General features: G+C 41.6%; 1 protein-coding gene across 5 annotated transcripts in view; it reads left to right on the forward strand.

The window, feature by feature from the left end:
* Positions 1–21683, forward strand: part of LOC147891059 (uncharacterized) — a 63984-nt gene extending 42301 nt beyond the window's left edge. For 3 of the 5 annotated variants that reach the window (XM_087389515.1, XM_087389520.1, XM_087389516.1), the window contains 5 exons: positions 1763–1913; positions 19533–19664; positions 20248–20292; positions 20401–20478; positions 20969–21683. In XM_087389515.1, coding sequence (XP_087245641.1) covers positions 1763–1913; positions 19533–19664; positions 20248–20292; positions 20401–20478; positions 20969–21031 — 469 coding nt within the window. In that variant the 3' untranslated portion in view covers positions 21032–21683. Of the gene's footprint in view, positions 1–1762; positions 1914–19532; positions 19665–20247; positions 20307–20400; positions 20479–20968 lie in introns of all 5 variants that reach the window. The other 2 variants (XR_015542597.1, XM_087389517.1) reach the window with 2 other exon arrangements.
* The last annotated feature ends 722 nt before the right edge of the window (positions 21684–22405 follow it).

Below are 22405 nucleotides of genomic sequence, written 5' to 3' on the forward strand. Positions count from 1 at the left end.
CATGGCACCACTCTAGATTGATGCCATCTTCTAGGCGATGACATATTTTGATAGGGTTTGGGCTTTGCCTAGTTGGAAGCCATCGAGGCTGGCACTAGAGTCTTTCAAATGACTAGTCGAGAAGAGAGGGGTTAGCACGGCCTAGTACGCTCACATATCTAGATGGTTTGCTAGTCAGGATATTCAGATGGACCGTCTTCGCCTTCCAAAACAATTTGGATGCCCTATCTCCCCTCATCCCATGAGATGAGATCAACCGGATGATGCAGTTAGATCTACTCCAAGACTATACATCACAGACTTTGGGGGACCAGGAGTTTCCCACCAAGATCCAGTTCTACCATGACCACTTCTTGAGAGTATAGTGATTATAAGACCCCAGTATCTGAAGGGTAGACGAGTCTCACATGCATTGATTATTACTATCGGACGGATGCAGGTCTCATCCCATCAGCTGAGGATTGAGCTAGGCACGCTGGATTTTTTTAAAATCAACTTGTGGAGATGGAGGTAGAGGAGCCTTTCCTATGTACTTGCCTAGTCTATTATGATATCCAAGGATAGTACCAATGTCTCTTTCAAGAAATGGTTTTGGGCTACTCTCTCGGCTGATCCACTTTCATGACCAGGTCTGCACTAGTCTCTATTGGATGGAGATGCCGCGACCCAGAGAGAGCCTGTAGTGGCAGATCAGGCAACAGGAGGTGACAGTGCCACAGGAGACAGAGATAGATCAAGCACAGCGACATGTCACGAATTTCTATGCATTCAAGTCAGCCTTTGAACATAATGGACCATAAGAGGAGTTGGCTGACATGAGGTCTAAATGGATCGGTGGGGGAAGAGATTGCGAGGAGCGGTGGAGCCGGAGATAGAGATCACGCATGATGCAATGGCTGACTAGAGCATGTACAATGGAGGTTCAGCCCATCCCAGCTCTACTCAGAGGGGACCGTCTAAGCCGAGGTGTAAGCCTTGATATGGCTCACCGGATATAGAGATTACAGAGACCACCCCCCCCGCCACAACAAGAGATGACTCGACAGATACAGACACGAGATATCTTTGCATCTCACGTGAGACCCACAATGGCACCTGATTATGTACTTAGAGTATCAGTTTTGAGTTTTTAAAAGTATTTTGAGCTTCTTAGCATAGCACTCAGCAAGGACGCTAGTGGGCCCTTTGCCTCAGCCCACAATGGCTTGTATGAGTTACTCTTGGATTGTACTTTTTCTCATAGGCCCACGAGACCTCCCAAAGATGTAAATCTCTCTCTCTCTCTCTCTCTATATATATATATATATATATATATCAGAGTTCACATGACTCTGATGGAATCCTCATGGTATTGGCACATGGACATGTCTTGATTGCTCATAACAGAGCAGACGGAAGGGCAACAGATGCAGGTCTCTGACATGTTGTAGGGACATCAAGAGATGCGGAGACCTTAGCCCAGCTCCCCCAAATTTTCCATCTCCTAGATGTATTGCTCTTAAGTATTATCTGCATTTTTTAAAACCACATACTGTAGTGTGTAATTAGACACCTCTAGCTCCCTTTATGGGGCGTTGGAGTATGATGCATTTCAGTTTTTGGTCTCATAGGCCTTTTTGTTAATAAATATTTATTGCTTTCTTCTTCCTTCTTATTTTTTCCTTATTATAGAAGCTGAATATGAAACATGTGATGGAAAGGTTGGCTGTTTGCAATAACATGGTAATTGTATTGAGAGGGCTAATCTCAATTTCTTGGGCAGTACCGTCAACACAAAGTTTGGAAATGTGAACACAGAGCACATCCTTTTCATTTGTAGTGGAGCCTTTCATTCGTGTAAACCAAGTGATATGCTAGCAGAATTGCAAGGACGCCTTCCAATTCGTGTAGAGCTGAAAGGTCTCACAAGGGAGGTATATTCTTAATATCCCATATCATTTACAAATTGTTAAGAGATATCTAAAATGTCCTTTATTTGTACGCTTGTTTTATTGTGTTTCCTTCCTCTCTGTGCTTACTCTTTTTAATAAATCCTTTCTAAAATAATTCTTTAAGTAACTTTGGCAACAAGAATCACCAACATTCCTTGAGGACAATGTAACTTTATAACAAAATAGCAGGTGGAATGAACCATAATTGGATAAAACAGGTTTAACTCTTAGGTTCTGAAAAAGTAGTTTTCATAGAAATAATACCAAATAATACCGCTCTTCCAGTCATGAAGCAAAAGCCTTAGTTTCAGGTTAAACAGGATTGTTGTGGAGGAGGTGCTGCTGTAAGTATTTGTTTGAGATGCCTTGAAAAGTATGGATGGGATCCACCCAAATGGTCAACTAATTGTCTGGATAAAGCTTGATTGCTCCTAACCTTCCATATGTGCTTCCTGCTGTATTGGACTTAATCCATGTGATGTGCTAGGGTTTCCTTTCCCTTGGCACCTTAATGCTTTGCTGGTGAAAACAAATGTGATGTTTTTGCTGGAATGCGGCTTATTTTGGTGTCTTATTTTGGAAAATTTGTGTCTTTTAAAGACGCTTAGGCTCTGTGACCAGCAAACCTTGATGCTTCGTTGTCATGTCACATTGACATGGTTCCAAGTTTCTCCACCACCCTAGTTAGGTGTTACTAGTACCATAGAACACGTGATGCTGGATATTATTGCATACATGCTCTACCTCAATGCTAATTAGGTGTTTTGAGGTAACAACGTTGAACAGCACGATAGTGTGATATCCTACCTTTCTCCACCAACCCTTAGCAGGTGGTTTTGAAGGTCATGGAGCTCATTGATTACATCCAGGCTAGCCGACACAAAAGTGCAATTGCAATGAAAATACACGTGTTCTTGATATAACAGTCTTTGTTGGGCCTTGAGAACATGGGCTTTCTTCAAAATGATACCTATTTAAGACACAGTTTTACCTGAAATAGCTAACTTGATCACATGTCATGGGAAAGATGGATATGGCATAAAAAAGATTGCTGAAATGAAATAGAGGTTTACAACATGAGTTTTAAGAGCCTATGGGTTCCTAACATTTGGAAATTAATACTTAAAAAGGCTTCTTGTAGTATCTAGCTGGCCTGCATAATTGTTTGTTCTTGGAATCGATGGTTAAGGTGCTTGCGTTGCAAATCTGGTTGGAGCAAATCCTGAAGCATCTTTTTGGGCTCAATTTTAGCTCACAAGGCGATAGAGGTTTCATACAGCAGTTAGAGGCTGCAGACAAACATTTGTCTTGTCTTGCAGACAATGTTTTGCAGACAACCAAGATGCTAAGACAGGAGCTGCTCTAGTATCGAAGAGGGCCCTAGTGGGCTTTTACAGCCCATGATTTCTGGAAATACAGTCCTTGGCAGTTAGGGCAGACATGAAACAACTAGAGGCAGCAAGGGGCTGGAGACGTGTAAGTTGCCAATACAGAGAGCCCACCTGGCACCATCTAATAGGTTGGAAGTACACAATAAAGAAAAATGCAGCTATTGAGGGCGGTGACAATCATCCGTACGTCTACAAAGACTCCTAGTGATTACGAGAAAGAACGAGGAAATGGGAGATAACCTTTTTTGTAGAGATTTTAAGGTTGTGTTCCAGCTTAGGGTAGGATTAATGTCTAAATCCTTTGTAACTCACACTCGTACTCTAATAGCAAATAGGATCTTTTGCTAGATTTACCAATTTATTGTCTCAAGCTGATTAAGCTAGGTCTTTCACCAATGTCCTCTCACTTTAATGACTAGATGCTGTCTAAATAAAAAGCGACCCTTGTAAAATTTCTGTCTGTCATCTTAGTAACCAAACTTCCAATCTTTATTCGTTTAATAATGAATGCCCTACCACAACACCTCAAATAAGTAATCATGAAATACCTCAATGGTCCATTGATATTGATCTATGGATCCCTCTACAAATTAATGTGCTCTATATGCAAGACCATAAACAATATTTTACTCTTCAGCCTTCGAAAACAATGTGAGGATGTCACCCAGCAAGCGTCTCTTGCAGTACATCAGAGATTTTTCTTGCCTTGACTATAGATGAAGGGTACCATGGCTCAGATGTATGAAATGCTGCAAAAGGTTGCAATCAATCCAAACACGATTGCTTGGACTATGATCATGGGATCATGGGCGCTTTTTAATATCTTGTACAATGCTACTGGTAAATGGAAGTAGCGTACATATTTCTACCTGTGAGTTCCACTTAGCAAGGTCCATTTGGTTTGCAACAATGGGAGATGCAGTTTTTTCTTGTGATGGACAATTGTGACATTTGCTTACTTGGTATTGCGAACCTTGTGGAGAGGTCCCTATGAGTTGTGCTCTGAGAGGGGTCCACTATACCAAAAGGAGCACAACATCCAATAACTTTGACAGTCTACAATGAAAAAAGTTCACCCAACAAACTTGTGGCGCCCTTCTTGGGTGATTAGTGGATGTATTGGTGTTTTAGGAGCACATGCTCTCAGCATCGGGCATTAAGACATGCAGCCGCTTGCTCCTCTTTAGATTTTAGTCCATTTAGTCAGATGGTGTGGAGGAGTTTGCAGTTTTTTTGGGCAAGCCTTTGCTCCGGAGGTCTTTGCATTGTGAAACTTCTAGTTCTTCACATTTGGTAGCAAAGCGGTGATGATTCACTCCAAACTTTATCTGTAAAAGCTCTTTGTCTTACTCTAGTCTCCCATTTAGCCAGTTTCCTGTGATCATTGATTTGAAGACAATGTTTGGCTTGGCATAGTGTTGTTTGCTCATGCAAGGACAAAGGACGAAGATGACTGAGTTCAGTGAGGTCTTGATAAGTCAATTTGGCCCGAGCAACGGTTTCCCTCAGAGTCTTCATGTAAGACTTGCCATAACCTCTAATTACAACTTGCATTTTGAAATCAAAATAATCCCATGCATTATCAATATCAAAGAGGCTCTGAGAAGACAGAGATTGATATGCTTCAGCAACCATTGCCTTGAAAACAACATGTTGCAAATAGCTATTGTTGACAATCAGATGTTGCCTTTGAGGCAGTCTATCATCTGGCATATCATAAAAAGATAACCTCAACCATAATGGTGCATGATCTGAATGCACAAAGGCATAGTCAATCCACATTTTGCATGTAAAATCATCATTTTGTTGCGGAGCTACACTATACCAGCGATCCAGACGTGCCTGATAAGAAGAAAGGGCATTATGTTGGAAAGTGTATCCTGGTGACAAAGGCTGCAATTCCTTCCAAAGATCAACCAAATCAAGATGCATCAGTAATTGAGACCATGCATGCCTTTCAGGGGCTAACATATGAGTATTTCCGGATGCATTGTCACCCTATTGCGGAGCATTATTGAAATCCCCACATATAAAGGCATAATATCTCCATGGTATTCGTTGTATGGCATCCCAAATTGCACTTCTATTCTGAGAAGATTGAGGTGCATAGACAGAAGCAAATTCAAACACCTCGCCTTGAATGATGCATTGAAGAATAATCCATCTGCCTTGATTGTCATTTAAAGCAATAATTGGTTGAAGCTCATGCTTAATCAGAAAGACTACATCTGAGAAAGAGTGCTCCCCAGCATGGAAAATATCATAGCACAGTAATGACCTGTCTTTCCTGCATAGACATGTTGATTGTGTTCTTGTAATGCCACTATATCAGGCTGAAATCTATTGATATACAGCCACACAGATTTCCATTTCCTACTATCACACATCCCCTGAATGTTATGCTCTAGCCGAGATAGCATGACCTCGGAAAGATCGGTGGGCATTTTCCCTTAGAGGACCGACTTTTGTAATATTTCATGTGCGTAAATTAAATGGTCAAGGGAAGTAACTGCCAAGGTCCTAGGTGAGGGTGTATTGGCATCGACTAGGTGGTTCTGAGTGCTAAGGCCTAGGTGCACCTAAATGTGTAATAATGCCAAGGGGCAAATATTTTAAATTGTGCCCCAAGAGAGGGGTAAATGGTGTACCAAGTAAAAGGTCTAAAATGATGACATGTGGCAGAGGGAACCATCTAGGGAGTTGTGGGCTTGTGGATAGGCATGAGGAATGAAAAGTTATGTATCTTTGTGTGCATGCTATCCATGAGTGTGGCTGGGAGGATACACGTGATGCCATCGCCTGTGATTTTTCCTTGCGTGTGATTGACGAAATCCATGAGAGAATCAGAGATATATCCTATCATTTGGTATCAGAGCGTTCAGGTGGATGAATGAGAGGAAAGAGAGGGAGAGACAGTGCACACGAGAGCACATGGTGGGCTGATGGGCTTGAAGGTTGGGTGGGTTGATGAACGAACAAAGACCCGTCGATGTGATTGACTTCGATACCAAGAGAAAAACAGACAGGTAGGAATAGAGCCTATCATTTGGTATCTGCGACCCTGAAGCGAAATCATAGGGTGCGGTCACCGACTCCCAAAAGACATCGCAGGACTCCATCTCCTGTTCTCAAGAAGTCACGTATGAAAAGGGCAAGTTTGTTGTGTGTATGGACGTGACGACGAAACGAAAGAGCCAGGTTAGCGTTCAGGCCGGACGAAGGGAGCGCAGACGGAGGATTACTTCGTGGAGAGAGGCGTGGCGATGAACGACGCACGAACAACAGTATGGTTATATGGCTTAGTGGCTCGACGTCGAAACGTGCTTGATTAGTTCAATGAAGATTTTCGAGGCTTACTAAAGTTTGGCAGAAGAAAGGAATTCGGGACTCCGGGAACTTCCAGGGAGCATCATTTTTCCTTTTGTATAAAATTCTATTTTCCAGTTTGCAGTCGATTTATTCCTGTACAACAGAGTTTGCAGTCGATTTATCCCTGTACAGCAGAAGGAAATTTGAAGTGAAAAAAAAAAACTATTTTTCCTTTTGAAACAATGGAGGCAGAGGGACAAGATTCCAGGGTAAATCTTGGTGAATCTAGAGCGCGATCTACGCAAGAAGTGTCCCATCACACAACGCCTACTTTGGTGGGTAGGATTTCTGTATTAGAAGATGCTTTACAGCAGATCATGAACCAACAGCTTCAAGTGAATGCTGGTCAAAATGAAATTAGGGAGATGGTGCAAGCCTTATCGGCTAGACCATCTAGAAATGAAAAGGGCAAAGCTCTAGCAGAGCCAGAGCCCAGTATACACTCATCAGAACGTGCAAAGGTCAAGGTAGCTAATATTGCAAACTATAGACTAGAAAAGTACGCTGGTCGGATGACCGAGCACAGTTCTGATGTGATCGAGGTTTGGTTACACAAGTGGAAAGAAGCCTTCGCCATTTGTGAAATCAGATTTGATCTAAAGAAAATCCGCGAGACCACTCACCTGTTTATTGAGGCAGCAAATAGATAGTGGATTAAGCAATAGAAAGATCAAGTTGCCCCTACCACCTGGGAAGGGTTTAAAGCTGAACTTTCTTCCACCTGACGAAGAGTCCTGAGCTTGGGATGCTTATAGAAACCTTCGCCAGAGGAATTTGTCGGTGGCAGAGTACACTGACAAGTTCAGGGAATGTGTGATGAAGATAACAGACCCTCTCCCTATGTCGGTTCAGTTGAAAGACTATATCTATGGCCTGAACGACAAGATTAAAATGGAAGTTCGGGCTAAATATGCGACTACATTAGATGAATCTATTGCAGTAGCCCTGAACTATGAGGATGCCAGAGGTATACCTAGTGGGTTTGTGCAGGCAGGGACTCAGCATGAGTACCTGAGAAAAGGGGGATTTCAGAGGAAATGGACTTCAAAGACAAGTGTCTTGCAGCCAAGTGGCCAAACCAAGCAGGTGAAGCCAGTTGAGGGAGCAGCAAAGACAAGTATCACCGTTGGAGTGAAAAGAAAAGTAACTCCAATGGCAGCCCGGGCTTGGTGCAAGTCCTTGTTGACCCCGGAGCAAAAAGAGATAGCTAGAAAGGAAGGATTGTGCTTCGGTTGCCTTCAGCGACATCAGTGGAAAGATTGTCCACTGAACAAAGACCGTCGCACGGCCAATATGATAATATCTGAATGCGACACGGAAATGCAGGAGAGTCCCAATGCGGAACATATGCAAATGCAATTGGCGGGACCTTCTCAGAGGTTAGTACCTGTGTTGTTAAGTGTGTCTGTTACTAAGTTAGTAAGCGGTGCACCTGATAACATTCTTTCAAAGCCCGCAGCAACGAGGTATACGGTTTTCAATGAGCTCGAGTTAATTAAAATGAAAGGACATGTAGCCAATCATGATGTGATTGTGTTGTTTGACTCAGCGTCAACGCACAATGTAATTAACTCGAAGCTTATTAAGAGGCTCAAGTTGAAAACTAGTCCGTCTGACTATGCTTATACGGTCAGGATGAGGGATAGAAGTTCAACTGAAGTATGGGACCAAAGGGTACCCAGTTGGAACTTCGAATACAGGACTATGTTGAGAAGCTGGACTTTGAGTTAACCAGGCTTGCTCACGTAGATATAGCCCTAGGCATGGCTTGGCATTTTTGGAAAAATCCAGGCATTGATTGGAAAAAGCATATTTACCAGTTCAAGATGAACGGGGTAGAGTATGTTTTGCGAGGTGAAAAGGATTTACCTCGAGGACCATTGATTTCAGCCATGGAAGTTCGGAAGACTCTGAAAGAGTTTCTGTGTCTGTGTATAGCATCGGTAGAGTCGATTGATGATGCGTCGACTAGCACTGAGGCTACCCAAGATGGGAAAATGGCCGAGTTGGCTAAAGAGATATCGGAGAAGTTCTCTGATTGTTTGAGGGATGAGTTACCTTATGGGCTACCTCCAGAGCGGAATGTTCAGCATAAAATTGAGCTTATCCCGGGGGCTTTACAGAAGAAGCTGAGGTGCGAAGACAACTGGAAGAATACCTCAAGCTGAGGCAGATTCAACCCAGTTTTTCACCTTTTGCTTCGCCAGTGATATTAAAGAGGAAGAAAGATGATACTTTTCGCCTCTGTATAGATTACAGAGCATTGAATAATATCACTATTAAGCACAGGTATCCGATGGCTCGGATCAATGATTTGCTAGATGCATTGCATGGGGCCGTAATTTTCAGTAAGATAGATCTTAAGTGTGGCGACCATCAGATCCGTATTAGAGCCGAGGATGTGCATAAGACCACTTTTAGAAGCAAGTTTGGTCATTATGAGTTTTTGGTAATGCCTTTTGGACTTACCAATGCTCCTGCTACATTCGTCATGCTTATGAATGATTTACTACGCCCGTATATCGGAAAGTTTGTAGTACATTTTATTGACGATATTCTAGTATTCAGTAAAAGTATTACTGAGCATCGTGAACACTTAAGAGTAGTGTTCAGTACTTTAAGGAAAGCTAGTCTTTATGTGAATAAGAAGAAAACTTTACTGTGTATGGTTAGACTTGAATACTTAGGATCTATAATTACTCCAAAGAGGGTAGAAATGGATCCAAAGAAAGTGGTTGCGATACTGACTTGGCCAATCCCTCAGAGTTTGACCGCTTTGCGATCATTCTTGGGATTTGTTCAATTTTATCGAAGACATATCAAAGGATATTCCGAAATAGTATCGCCATTGACTGATCTGACCTCAGATAAAGTACCTTTTATATGGGGACAGAATCAACAAGAAAGTTTTAACACCATAAAACAAGTTGTGGTCATAGGACCGGTGTTAAAAATAGTTGATTCCCAGAAACCGTTGTTCTTGGAAACCGATGCAAGTGGCATTGCGGTAGGAGCAGTTCTCCTCCAAGAGGGAAGGCCAGTAGCCTTTGAAAGCAAGAAGCTTTCTCCCTCTCAAAGAAATTGGCCACAGTCATGAATTAGAGTTGTATGTTGTTGTCCATGCTTTGAAAACATGGCGACATTATTTGTATGGATCAGAGTTTTATGTGGATGTTGATCATGATACGAAACATTTTTGTAAACAACCTGACTTGAGAGGCGGCCAAGCTAGGTTGGCAGAACTCATGCAGGAGTTTAATTTGACGATTCGGTACCGAAGAGGGAAGGATAATAAGGTTGCTGATGCGTTGTCACGCATTATGCATAACATGAGTTTCACGGTATTGGAGAGTGCTCTAATGGCCGAGATTAGAGAAACTTAGAAGGTGGACGAGTTTGTCCAGAGCCTTTGGCCTAAGGCTCATATGTTAAAACCCGGGGAAAATGAAAAGGATGACCTGGCATCTAGAAAAGGCCAAACGTATGCAAGATATGCCATAAGGGATGGTATGCTGAAAAGAAATGGCAAGGTAGTAGTACCGAGTCAGAATGATCTCAGGCAGAGAGTCATTTGACAGTGCCATGATAACCCATGTGCGGGACATCTAGGAGTCGAGAAGACATATGATCTCGTGAAGTGAGATTTCTTTTGGCCAAAGATGAAAAAGCATATTCATGAATATGTGACACCTTGTTTTTCGTGTCAGGTAAGTAAGGCAGAGCGGGTGAAGCCACCCGGCCTTTTACAGTCCTTGGAGATACCACTAAGTAAGTGGGAGAGCATTTCCATGGACTTTATAGTAGGGCTGCCTACGACACAAGGTGGATATGATTCTATCCTTGTGGTGGTTGATCGTCTTACCAAGATGGCTCACTTCATTCCAACTAGGGAGTCTGTTAGTGCCCCGCAAGTAGCGGATTTGTTTATTAGACATATATTTCGTCTGCATGGATTACCCAGATCCATAGTGTCAGACAGAGATGTCAAATTTACTGGTCATTTTTGGACTGCGGTATTTGAGACACTAAGGACTGAGTTGGGAATGAGTAGTGGGGATCATCCAGAAATGGATGGTCAGACAGAAAGAATCAACCAGATTTTAGAGGATATGCTTAGAGCATATGTGTCATTGAGGCAACATACATGGGACAAGTGGTTGCCATTGTTGGAGTTTGCCTACAATGATAGAAAACATTTCTCTACAGGGTTCAATCCGTTTGAACTGAACTATGGTTTTAGACCAGTAAATCCAACTATAGTTGGAGTACCTCAGAAAGTGCCTAGTGCCGCGAACTTTGTGGTTCAGATGCCGGAGATGCTAGCACTTGCGAGAGCTAACATCCGCCAAGCTATGGATAGAGCTAAGGTGTATGCGGATGAGAACCGATCCACTAGAGAATTTAAGGAAGGAGAAAAAGTTTTTCTCGGAGTTCCTTCGCACTCTAAGTCTTTGACTGCAGGAGAGTGTGCTAAGTTATCACCTCGATATTGTGGGCCATGGTTAATTCTAAAAAGAATAGGCAAGGTAGCCTATAAATTGGAATTACCATCGGGGTGTAAGGTGCACCGAGTGTTTTATGTTTCTCGTTTAAAGAAATTTTTGCATACTGGTGACTCACTAATCGAAGGTGTGGTTTTGTTTCAGGAGATAGAGGATAATGCAAGACGCAAGCCAACAAGAATCCGGGACCGAGGAACAATGCAAGTGCGCAATCGAAAGATACCCACGGTGTTGGTTGCATGGCATGGTCTACCTCTATGGGAAGCTACGTGGGAATCCGTATACCAATTACGGAGAGTGTTCCCAGATTTCATCATCGAGGACGTTGATGCTTGAAGAGGAAGGAATGTTATGCTCTAGCCGAGATAGCATGACCTCAGAAAGATCGGTGGGCATTTTCCCTTAGAGGACCGACTTTTGTAATATTTCATGTGTGTAAATTAAATGGTCAAGGGAAGTAACTGCCAAGGTCCTAGGTGAGGGTGTATTGGCATCGACTAGGTGGTTATGAGTGCTAAGGCCTAGGTGCACCTAAATGTGTAATAATGCCAAGGGGCAAATGTTTTAAATTGTGCCCCAAGAGAGGGGTAAATGGTGTACCAAGTAAAAGGTCTAAAATGATAACATGTGGCAGAGGGAACCATCTAGGGAGTTGTGGGCTTGTGGATAGGCATGAGGAATGAAAAGTTACGTATCTTTGTGTGCATGCTATCCATGAGTGTGGCTGGGAGGATATACGTGATGCCATCGCCTGTGATTTTTCCTTGCCTGTGATTGACGAAATCCAAGAGAGAATTAGAGATAGATCCTATCACTGAACATTAAGTGTAAAGCATTTGATATGAGCAGTCATATTGATAGATATTTATAGGAGAGAAACATCTATGTAGAGCAACAACCTTTAGGATGTCAACCCTGCATTTCTACCTCAGGGTCAGGGCCTCTTCCCTGAGAAGAAACATTTGCCTGAGGAGTAGACAGCAAAGCAACAACCTCTTCTTCAGGGAAGAGGGTTCTGCTAGCTGTCACTGCAGCCCATGTGATCCCAATTCCTGAATTGACCTCTGGAGAGTTTCCACTAGAAGATGCACCATTCCAAGTGCGAGAGGGTGGAGGTCGTCGAACATAAATAACTTTTCTTGGACTTTGCCATCCATCAATTGGAGTTTTTGGTCCTTTTGCTGAGGATTGAATAGCAGGAAGCGAAGGGGAAGAAGCAGTCCCATTTGAAACCACTGGAGCTTTGCCTTTATCCCAATTCACAAAAAACTGTCTATTTTTATTCCCAATAGAGGCAGGAGCATCCTTATTGGGCATCTAAACAAGCAAAGTGGTAGGAGGCATTTTATGCTAACTCATTGGACACTGTGAAGCCATGTGCCCAAATTTTTTACATTCAAAGAAAGCCCCTGAAAATAATCCCCATTTCAATTTATAAAATGCACTTCCCATGTCAACATTGTTCACCGTGACTGAATAAGACTCTGGTGTGGGATCATCAGTATATCAGGGAATGCAAAATCGATTAGAGTTGCGGTTAGGCCGCGGTGGGCAAACCACTTTGCCTAAAGTTGCTGCAATTTTAGGCAAGAGTGAAGCCATGCATTGCAGGAAGTCTACAACTTCAACCTAGACCGGACATCTGTGTCGGATCAAAGCCTGAAAATCCCTTGTGGGAGACCATGGCAAAACGTGCACCATTTGCTGCCCAAAAAAGAGTGGCGAATGTTCCAAAAGCATTTGCCTGTGAATCTCATCTACCATAATGACCTCAAAAAAACCTCTGGCTGCATAGTGTACCTTCCGAACAAATGAGCTAGCCAGTGTGCGGGTCAACCAGTTGCCTACCTCTGTAGCAGGTGGCATCCGACCTGGGGAAAAATAAAATAACTGCATTTTTGGCATATTCTCTAACTGGATCCACAAATTTATCCACTTCAACCATGAGACCAACTGATGGAACAGAGTCTTTCCACTCTTTCCTTGTCTGCAAATCCTTCATGCATGACATCATAAACTAGTTGTGCTTCAACAGAATCATGCACTGGGTCATGCTGACCCTCAGCCTGCTTTTGCTTTTTGCATTGAACCGATTGATCCTTTTGAAAAGTTATTTCATAAGAGTATTCAGCCATGTGTTCTGAAGAAGATGGAACCCAAAAAAGGGGGGTACCTATAAAGTGATAATAGAGAAAAAACAGTCCCAAAAAACAGCCCACAAAGAAGAAGAAAATAGTGTATTTGCAAGGAGAAGAGGGGAAAGAGAGATTTAGGGATTTAGAGAGAAGAAAATATAAAGTTCTATAGAAGAAAAAGAGAAAAAAAACCAGTAAAAGTTCCAAGATGAACTATATTTCAGAAAAAGAAGGGAGATTCTGGCGATGGAAAGAGTACATAGGACCCAGAAACCAAATAGGAGAGAAAGGGGAAGAGGGAGATCTCCGAAATGGAGAGTATCCCAAAGATGAAAAACATAAAAAGAAAAGCTCTATGCAAGAAGCATCCATATCACCCTCATGGCAGGCATCATATAAGGATTGCAACAATGAGGCTCGGAAAGATTCATATGACTTGTGAGTATTGAGATTGTCGCACCCAAGAGAAAAATAGTGAGTATTGAGACAAAGACTTTCATAAATCTGCCAAAGAGCCAGAAATGTTTCCCAAATCTGTGACTCCGGAAACAGATCCGAAGATAATCTGAAATTCTTCTGAGGAGGATCCTAGTACACGAGCAGTGCCAAAGCAAATGAAGAACAGTCTCTGAAGGAGCCTGACATCTTAAACATGTGGATGGTGTAATGCGACGTTTAGCAAGTGTGACCCCCACTGACAATGTACCTGTCATACATCTCCAAAGAAAAAGTCTTTGCTTCAATGGCATTTTACACTTCCATAACATCCCGAGATTCTTCCGCCACCATGAGAGGGGCTTCCTTATATGCCACAGAGAATTAGCATATTGCTGAATCCATGGAGCAGGCTGAAGAAGCCTATAGGCTTTGATGGAGGTTAAGGCAGGAAGAGGAACAGGATGAGTGCATGTAGCAGAGGGTTGCAATTGCCAATCCGTAAGCCTGTCTATGTCAGTCGCAGGAGGAACAGGTAGAAAAGGATGTAATAAATCAGCAATTTTCTTCCATATAGACCTATGATGCATTCCCAATGTATAGGAAGCAGTGGCCTGAGGAAAAGATAAGACATATCCCTGATCATCTACCACATCATGTATGTATCTAATTCCCAATTTCATGAGATTGTATGCCCCAGGATCTTGTAAAGCGAGTGGAATGTCAAAGATGGCACTCCAATCAATACTTTCTTTCCTCATTGAGTTTGTCCCCGAGCAATTATCAGGAGCCCATTTGACCTTAGAAAGTACTTGTTTCTAGTCAAGTATCAGGGCAGTATAGAAAGGACAGCCAGGTATCTTCCTTACAAATCTGCCAATGACAACCTTCCAATGATCAGTAGTCCAATGACCATAAGCACAAGTCACACACACACACACACACACACACACACACACACACACACACATACACACACGGTCTTTATTCATATAATGAAAAACTCAGTACAAGAGTTCAGCGCTTGGTTGTTCATACGCACACACATATACATATTTTTTGGTGAAAACTCTGAATGCTTTATATTACAAGATAGCTAACCAGGAAGAAACTGGCAAGCTAAAATATTACACCAAGCGAAAATGCCTATATAGGACAAATATACATCCTGATCTATGTAGTGAGTTTGCAAATAATCGAAGAGCGATTGTTGCAAAGAACGACGGAAAAAAACAAAATTAGAGAAAACTTAATTACCAAAGACTCTGTGGTTTCTAGCTTTCCAAAGAGTCTAGAGTACCCAGTAGTGGACACAGGTAAAGAACAAATCAAATTCCAGCCATTTAGGATAGATCCCAAACAACCAGAAAAGCTTGCCAAAAGAAAACCACAGTCTCAATCTTTGTCGGAGGATGCCCAAGAGGCTCTGTGTCTCGGGACAATGCCAAAAGATATAAGATATTGATTCCCTTGGAGCTAAACACCGATGATAGATACATAGAGCAGTACGTCTGCATGATAAAAACTGTCCATACGGTACAACCCCCAACAGAACACGCCATAAAAAGACATGTTGGCATAATGGAATCTTGGAATGCCAAATCTGCTTCAATCTCTTTCTCCACCATTTGAGTGGATGATGCAATGCTTAAATTTGATTGGCCTTGTCGGACACCCAAGGTGGTGATAACATAACTTTATATAAAGAAGAGACAGTTATATGTGACAGCTTCAAAGAACGAACGGACGAGTATAAAGGAAGAAGAGTCTAGTTGCGAAGCTTGTCTTGAAGTTCTAAAGGCGGTACTAACTGAAATGGCTAAAGCATACGAGTAATGACTTACCATACCGGATGATAGTGCATGCCCAAACCATATTTTGCAGCATCCAAAGGGAAAGATAAAAGAGTGCCATCATCCTTAAGTACATCAGCAACATGGGAAATCCCTTTTGTATCAAGAAAGTAAGAGCGCCGGGATTCTTGTAGAGCCAAAGGAGGAGAAAAAACCCGTGACCAATGGATGCTCTCAACTCGTAAAGAGTTACCCTGTAACGAGTCTCTTCCATTCCATTCCAAGTGTTAAAAGAACATGGTTCTAATCTAGAAACATTTGAGAAACCATGGGGCAACCTTTGATGTTGGCTTCAATGCAACCCAAAAGAAAATCCCACTGCATGGGTTGCCAAAAACCAAAGGCAGGAGTGGTGATGTGAACAAGTAAGGAGCGCATCATAGCGGCCCAAGGCTGATCATCTTGAAGAAACTGAAGCATCAGTTTGCCTTTGTGAGGTAAAATGTGCACATGAATATTAAGGATATTCAGCCCTCCACACAATTTGGGTGAGCAATAATCTCTGTACTTGAAGTATCCACAATCTTTTGTCGCCATGCTTTGACCGCCATAAAATTTTGATAATGGGGACATGAAGGAAGACAGACCCCCCTTAGTGAAAAAGATCAATGGCATATAAAACTGAATTTAAGCCACCAAGATAGATTGAACAATGCGAAGATGGACATGCAACGGCCAAGTAGCCAATTTTTCAAAATTTCAAAATTTTCTTCAATTGAGCAAGAACCCAATCAATTTGTTGACGGCGAGTAATGCTCCAACCCAAATGATATCCAAGATGACGAATCAACCGAGTAGGTGGAACAATTTCCCTTGGCCAAAGCAGTCTTTGCCAATCCTTAGAGTGCAATGGAAGCAGACGGGATTTCTGAAAATTAATGTGAAGGCCAGCAGCCAGTCCATACAAGGAGAGAGCCTGCATAAGCAAAGAAAGATCCCTTGGAGTGTTTTTTGGCATGAAAAAGGAATCATCTGCATAAGCCTGAGCAACCAATGGACGACTTGCAGGAATTTCCAGCCCATGTAACATATCTGTTGCCACCAAATGATCAATATATCGAAGCATTGGATGCATGGCTATAGCATATAAAATAGCACTGAGAGGACTGAATATCGAAGCGTCCAATGCTCTGATAAATCTCCAGACAAAATGCATGCAACTTTGCTATCCTGATAAAGCCAAAAGATGACATGCTGCAATTTGTGACCAAATCCCAAAGCGTGCATGGTGTGAGCTTTAAAATTCCATTGAATGGTATCAAATGCCTTTGCAATATCCGCCTGAAGAATGAGCACATCTTGGTCAGTGTACTTGGCATACTCAATCCCAACATAAGCATTTGCAATATTATCGGTAATATGCCGCCTTGGAATAAAACCATACCAAGTTGGATGCAGGCCATCATCCAGGTATTCCTTAATCTGATCAACCACCATTTTAGTGATGATCTTGTATATTACCGGCATCAAGGTAATAGGCCTTCAATCAACCAATGATTCACAAATGGGTTTCTTGGGTAGAAGTTTGACCAACCCTTTCTTCCAAGAATCCGGCATATATTGATTATGCCAAGCAGTATTGATCATTTGTAGCAAAGGCATTTTCCTTAACACACACACACACACACACACACACACAGAGAGTCTTTATTCATATAATGAAAAACTGAGTACAAGAGTTCACACTTGGCTGTTCATACATAATTTTCAAACATAAATCCCTTTTTACAAAAGAGCTCTCAGACTCATTCCTTTAGGCAAGAGCCACTTGTCATAATTTCTAACTAGCCCCTAGCTAGATTCTAGTTACATGTCTCAAAGGGAAAAAGTCTAGGGTCTTCCTAGCCGTCGGTCACATGGGCTTCTCTTGGCTATCCATTGAGCTCCATAGCGCTTTGGGGATCCACCCCTCTTAGAGCCTGCAACCCTTAATTAAAGTGCACATAGCTATGGCACCCATTAATTGTTAGCGCTTTTGCATGCAAATAAATTCTAGACTAATCCTAGTCTTTGTGGGCGTCCCCACCAAGCAAACATGTGCACATAAAACACTAACTCTGTGGTTGACAGAAGCGAACCCTTCTAGCCATAATTAAGGACTTTGACTAGGGGGTCAAGGCACCTTTATTAATGCCAGAACTCTCCGACTGAAGTCGGTAATGATCTAGGTTGTTCGAAGTCAGCTTGCTTTGTTGTTGACCGAAGTCAACTCTTTCTGACCGGAGTTATAGGTTCTTTGGCTAACCGCAACTAACCCTCTTGGCATTCAACAAGTCTTCCTAACCGGGGTTAGACTTAAAATTTTGAACATAATTAAATAAATGAAGTGCTCATTAATTATGATCAATAAATGGTCAACTAGAACTTTGACTTTTGAGTATTTACAGCTTGGTGACAGATGGAGTCATAGGAACAGATGGATAATAATGGTGAAGGCCACATAATGTCTAATAATCAACGAGCACCTTTTCTCCCATTTCCCCTTGTGTGTTATGATGGAGTCAGTTATTCCTTGCTCTGTAACACTCCCTATGCTTCTTTCTTATTGAATTAGCTAAGGTATTCCATGCGATCCAGGCTTGATGTCTTGGGTACTTTTTTTGCACGTGAAAAGGTAATTCCAGGAGTGTGAGTGGACTTGTCGGATGCTATCAGTGTAAAAGATGGTGGTGCGTTCAAAGTTGGAAGCAAGACTTTGTTGATGGACAGAGTTACATTTGCAGAAGAAGTCTAGTCATGTTGTAGTATGCCAGCTTTCTCTTGATGCTCTTCAAATTTGGCATGAAGAGATGTCAAGGGCAACGCGAAAGGCAAAGTATCTTTCTTTTATAAACCGAATCAAAGTCGCTTGGAATAGTGTTATGCTCTTTTTCCCCTGCTTGAGCAGGACACTCTGATTGGGATTAGTTTCTGGCCCATGGTGGCGCAATAAGTGGACAAAATATGGAGTGTGAAGACCAAATCACTACTCACTAGTTGCCAACTAGTGCATCAAGCCCTATACAGGATTCATATTTTGGAGTCTCCATATAGGTGCTGCTACCTCTTGTGTATCATAGTTTTCCTTCTAATGCTTTTGGAAGTAGGACGCTTTTGTTCCTCGGGTTCTCCTTGTAAGAGTTTCAAACTTGGAACCCCTGGATGAGCCACATTGGTAAATGGGCATAGAAACCTTTGACCCAGTGCTGTAGTTTAAACATACATTTGAGCGGACAGTTAGGCTGAGCATATCTCCTGCAAGATCAAGCTGGTTTTCTCCTATTGCAGAGGGTTTTGAGGTAACATACTCACAAGTTCTGTTTACGATTTTGTTCATGAGTATGTGTATTTTTCCTCTTTTTCTGAATTTCCTCTCAGTCTCTTTCCTGTGCTGATCTGTCTTTTACAAAATCCCAGTGCTGAAGTGTATCATGGAGAGTTCTACTTCCTCGATCCCATGCTCCCGATCCTTCTAGACAAGCTTGGGACTTCTGTGGAGTTTCACAATTGCTTGCTGTGAAAAGAGGAGAGCTCCCTTGCAATGTTAGCCAAAAATTAGGTGAAAGCCCACTTAGATTAGTTTTGACAAGCCTTCTCCGTGACTCCAGCTTAGATACGCTTTGCTGAATGTTTGGATGATGCACTAGGCACCCCTTTTTATAAGTTACCTGTTTGTAATTTCTGTTATCATGACCCTTAGTCCTTCTTAAAATTGAGATTTCTATTTCCTTTCTCTCATATTTTTTATTGCTTGTGGACATTTGGTTGTCTTTTATAAACTTAGTACTTTGGTATTTCTCAAAAGTTTTCAAATTCGCTGATTGGATGTTCTTTTTATGTGCTGATGAGATCATAAAATTTGCTTTACGTAGAGGTGTCTCTAAGGTCGTTTTAACTTTGGTTTTGACATGCATTTTAACTTCTTGGTTCGCTCCAGGACTTTTATCGCATCTTGACGGAACCTGAGGCTAATATGATCAAGCAACAGGTTGCTTTGATGAGGGCTGAGAATGTGGATCTCATTTTCACAGATGATGCCATTAAAGAAATTGCTAATGTTGCTGCAGAGGTGTGGTACCTTGCTATTTCAAAATTTTCTAATGAGAGTACAGAAGTTTGCATCATTTGATCAGTTGATTCACTCCTTTGGCTATTGCAATATTGGTGGAGATGTGATTTCTTGTGATAGATTGCTGAGATTGATGCTGGTGACGTTATATTGCCATTACTCCCTTGAAACAGTTGCGTTATAGCTATTCTGTGCAGCCATTAGAGGATTCTAGAACGATTGCATCTAGCAATGGATGGCTTTTATTATGCGTACATAGTCCAATAGGGGTAGTACAGAAATGACTACGTCAAGGAGCAGTTGTACGTCTAGGTCAACAGTTAACTACTTACAACCATGCCCTTGCAGTGAAGGGCTTGCCTAAGGTCAGGGCCTAGTGTGGGATTGAATTGTAAGGTCTCCTGTAATATCAAAGCCTCTTGGATTTCACGGACACATTGTGCCAATGAGCACAAGCCAAATATACTGTAGCCGAAGTCTCACTTGACACATTGTGCCCATAAGCACAAACCGAAGATAAGTGTAGCTGGACTTCACTTGATACAGTGATGAGCTTGGCTAAGGCTATTTTTGTAACGTGTAGGTGAACAAGTCAGTGAATGACATTGGTGCTCGGAGATTGCACACGGTATGAATAAGGAGGTTGAAATTCAATTGTCTAAAAACATGATGCCCTTTAAAGTTATGCAATGTTTTGCAAATTAGTTTGGTGATTACCTGCTATTGCCAAATACAGGTAATAGAAAAGGTTGTAGAGGATATAAGCTTCCATGCTCCTGAGCGGATGGGTGAAACATACCATATTGATAAAGATGTGAGTCACTATTTATGATCTTTTGTTGAAAGCTGTCTCCTCTAGAGAAATACACAGTTTACATATATCAAAATAGCTATAGATTGTCTATGGTAACGAAGAGCTTGTGTTGTGTTTTTGCCAAAAAATGTAGTGTATTGCAAGTTTGTGTGCTTAGTGCTGCAACAAATTATTATTCTTGGTCAGAGAATTTAGTATCTTATTTTTGTGTTTGCGATTTCTTAGATGTCATAGTCTTGAGCTTATGTGGCAGGGAAATACTTGAGGCCTTTTGCAGTCAAATGCATTGAAGGCTTATATCTTTAGTTGCTCCTTGAGATAAAAGATACAAATAATATTCTGTGGAAGAGCAAATGTCTTTTAAATCATCTGGTAGATGATGGACGTCTACTTTATCATGCCACAACTGACATGAAATAGCATCTTGCAATTTGGCATCCATTCAAACTTTGGCCTCTTTGATCTTGTTTTTGTTGCCTTTTTTGCACAGAAAGTCAGAACACCACTGGACAAGCTTCTCACCAAAATGGACTTATCGAAGTTCATCTTATGAAAATTTCGAATTGTGTCATTGTCATCTTTCACATAGCATGCCAGTTCCTTGATTTAGCAGAAATGTTGCCGAGTCCCTGAATGTCATGGGTACATCATTCACAATGCACTGCCAGTTCTATATAAGGAAGTATGAGATCTCATGTGAAGAAGCACGGATCCATATGCTTCAGACCTCCATGCCCTCACAAGGGCAAGTCGCTGTGTACGTCAGAGTGGCATCAGAGTCGTTCTCTTTTGATGGAAGGATGTGAAGCAACACAGCTCAAGCTGGAAACATGCTTGCTTTTGATGGAAGGATGTGAAGCAACACAGCTCAAGCTGGAAACATGGTTTCTCTATATTTCTGTCAAAGCAGCAGGAACTGGTATTGACTTTCTCATGTGGGAAAATATCTTTAAAAAGTCAAGGTTGTAATACAAAACAAAGGAGTCAAGGAACGAGCACATGTAATTGGAGCAGGAACGTACTTGTTAGGATCCCTATAGCCTTTTAGTTCTTATTGTGTCCTATTTTTTGAGACTGTTATCAGATTCTTGGGGAATGCCAATAAGGGTGATGCTTTAAATCAACAAGATAGGCATAGTAAGTTCTGTAGAAATTCTACGCATATATCACTTTGTACTACCTTAGTTATTGAATTGAAATTTAAAGAGTCGTGAAATAATAGTTTCCTAGAAAGTAATATAGTTTATTCAATCCGAATGATATTACAACGAAAGGGACTTGAAACTCACAAAATCTGTGAGCATTATAAAGGTAGATTATAAGGCATATTTAAAAAATCTAGAGTGCTTGAGGAATGATTGCTGAAACTTAATGGTGTCTCTTAATAGGTAAGCCTTCAATTTATACAAACAGAAATAGTTGATTGCACTAGCCAACTGTCTGCACAAGTTATCAAACATAAATTCTGCAGCCACCTAATGTTGTAAATCAACCTGTCATAAATTACGCAATCTTTCTCAGTCTTCATCTATATTTTCGTGAATTAACCAGTCGAACATTACACAAATCTACTGTCTTAATTGCTGGAAAAACTAAGCATGATCAGAATGATAGTTGTAACATCAGGGACCACAGACATATATATCAATTCACCATTGTTACAGTACAAAATGTATCTTCTTACAGCACTGTAATGTGCTAATGACACTTTCCAAAAAATGTATTGTGAGTGGTGACCTCTCCAGCAGCTGTTGAGAAGGAGCAAGAACTGACCTGGCTCCTACTGGACACTCCAGGACAAATTGAAGCGATACTTTGAGTCATCATGACTCTGAAAACTACAGCTTAAAACTCCTGCATCCATCAACAGAATGCCACCCCTCGTTTGACAGAAATGAAAATTATGGCTACAACCTATGCACATCTA

Source organism: Dipteris shenzhenensis, chromosome 18 (genome assembly GCF_047967505.1).
Source record: "Dipteris shenzhenensis isolate YYH24624 ecotype China chromosome 18, Dip_SZ_1.0, whole genome shotgun sequence".
In the NCBI taxonomy this organism is placed as follows: Eukaryota; Viridiplantae; Streptophyta; class Polypodiopsida; order Gleicheniales; family Dipteridaceae; genus Dipteris; species Dipteris shenzhenensis.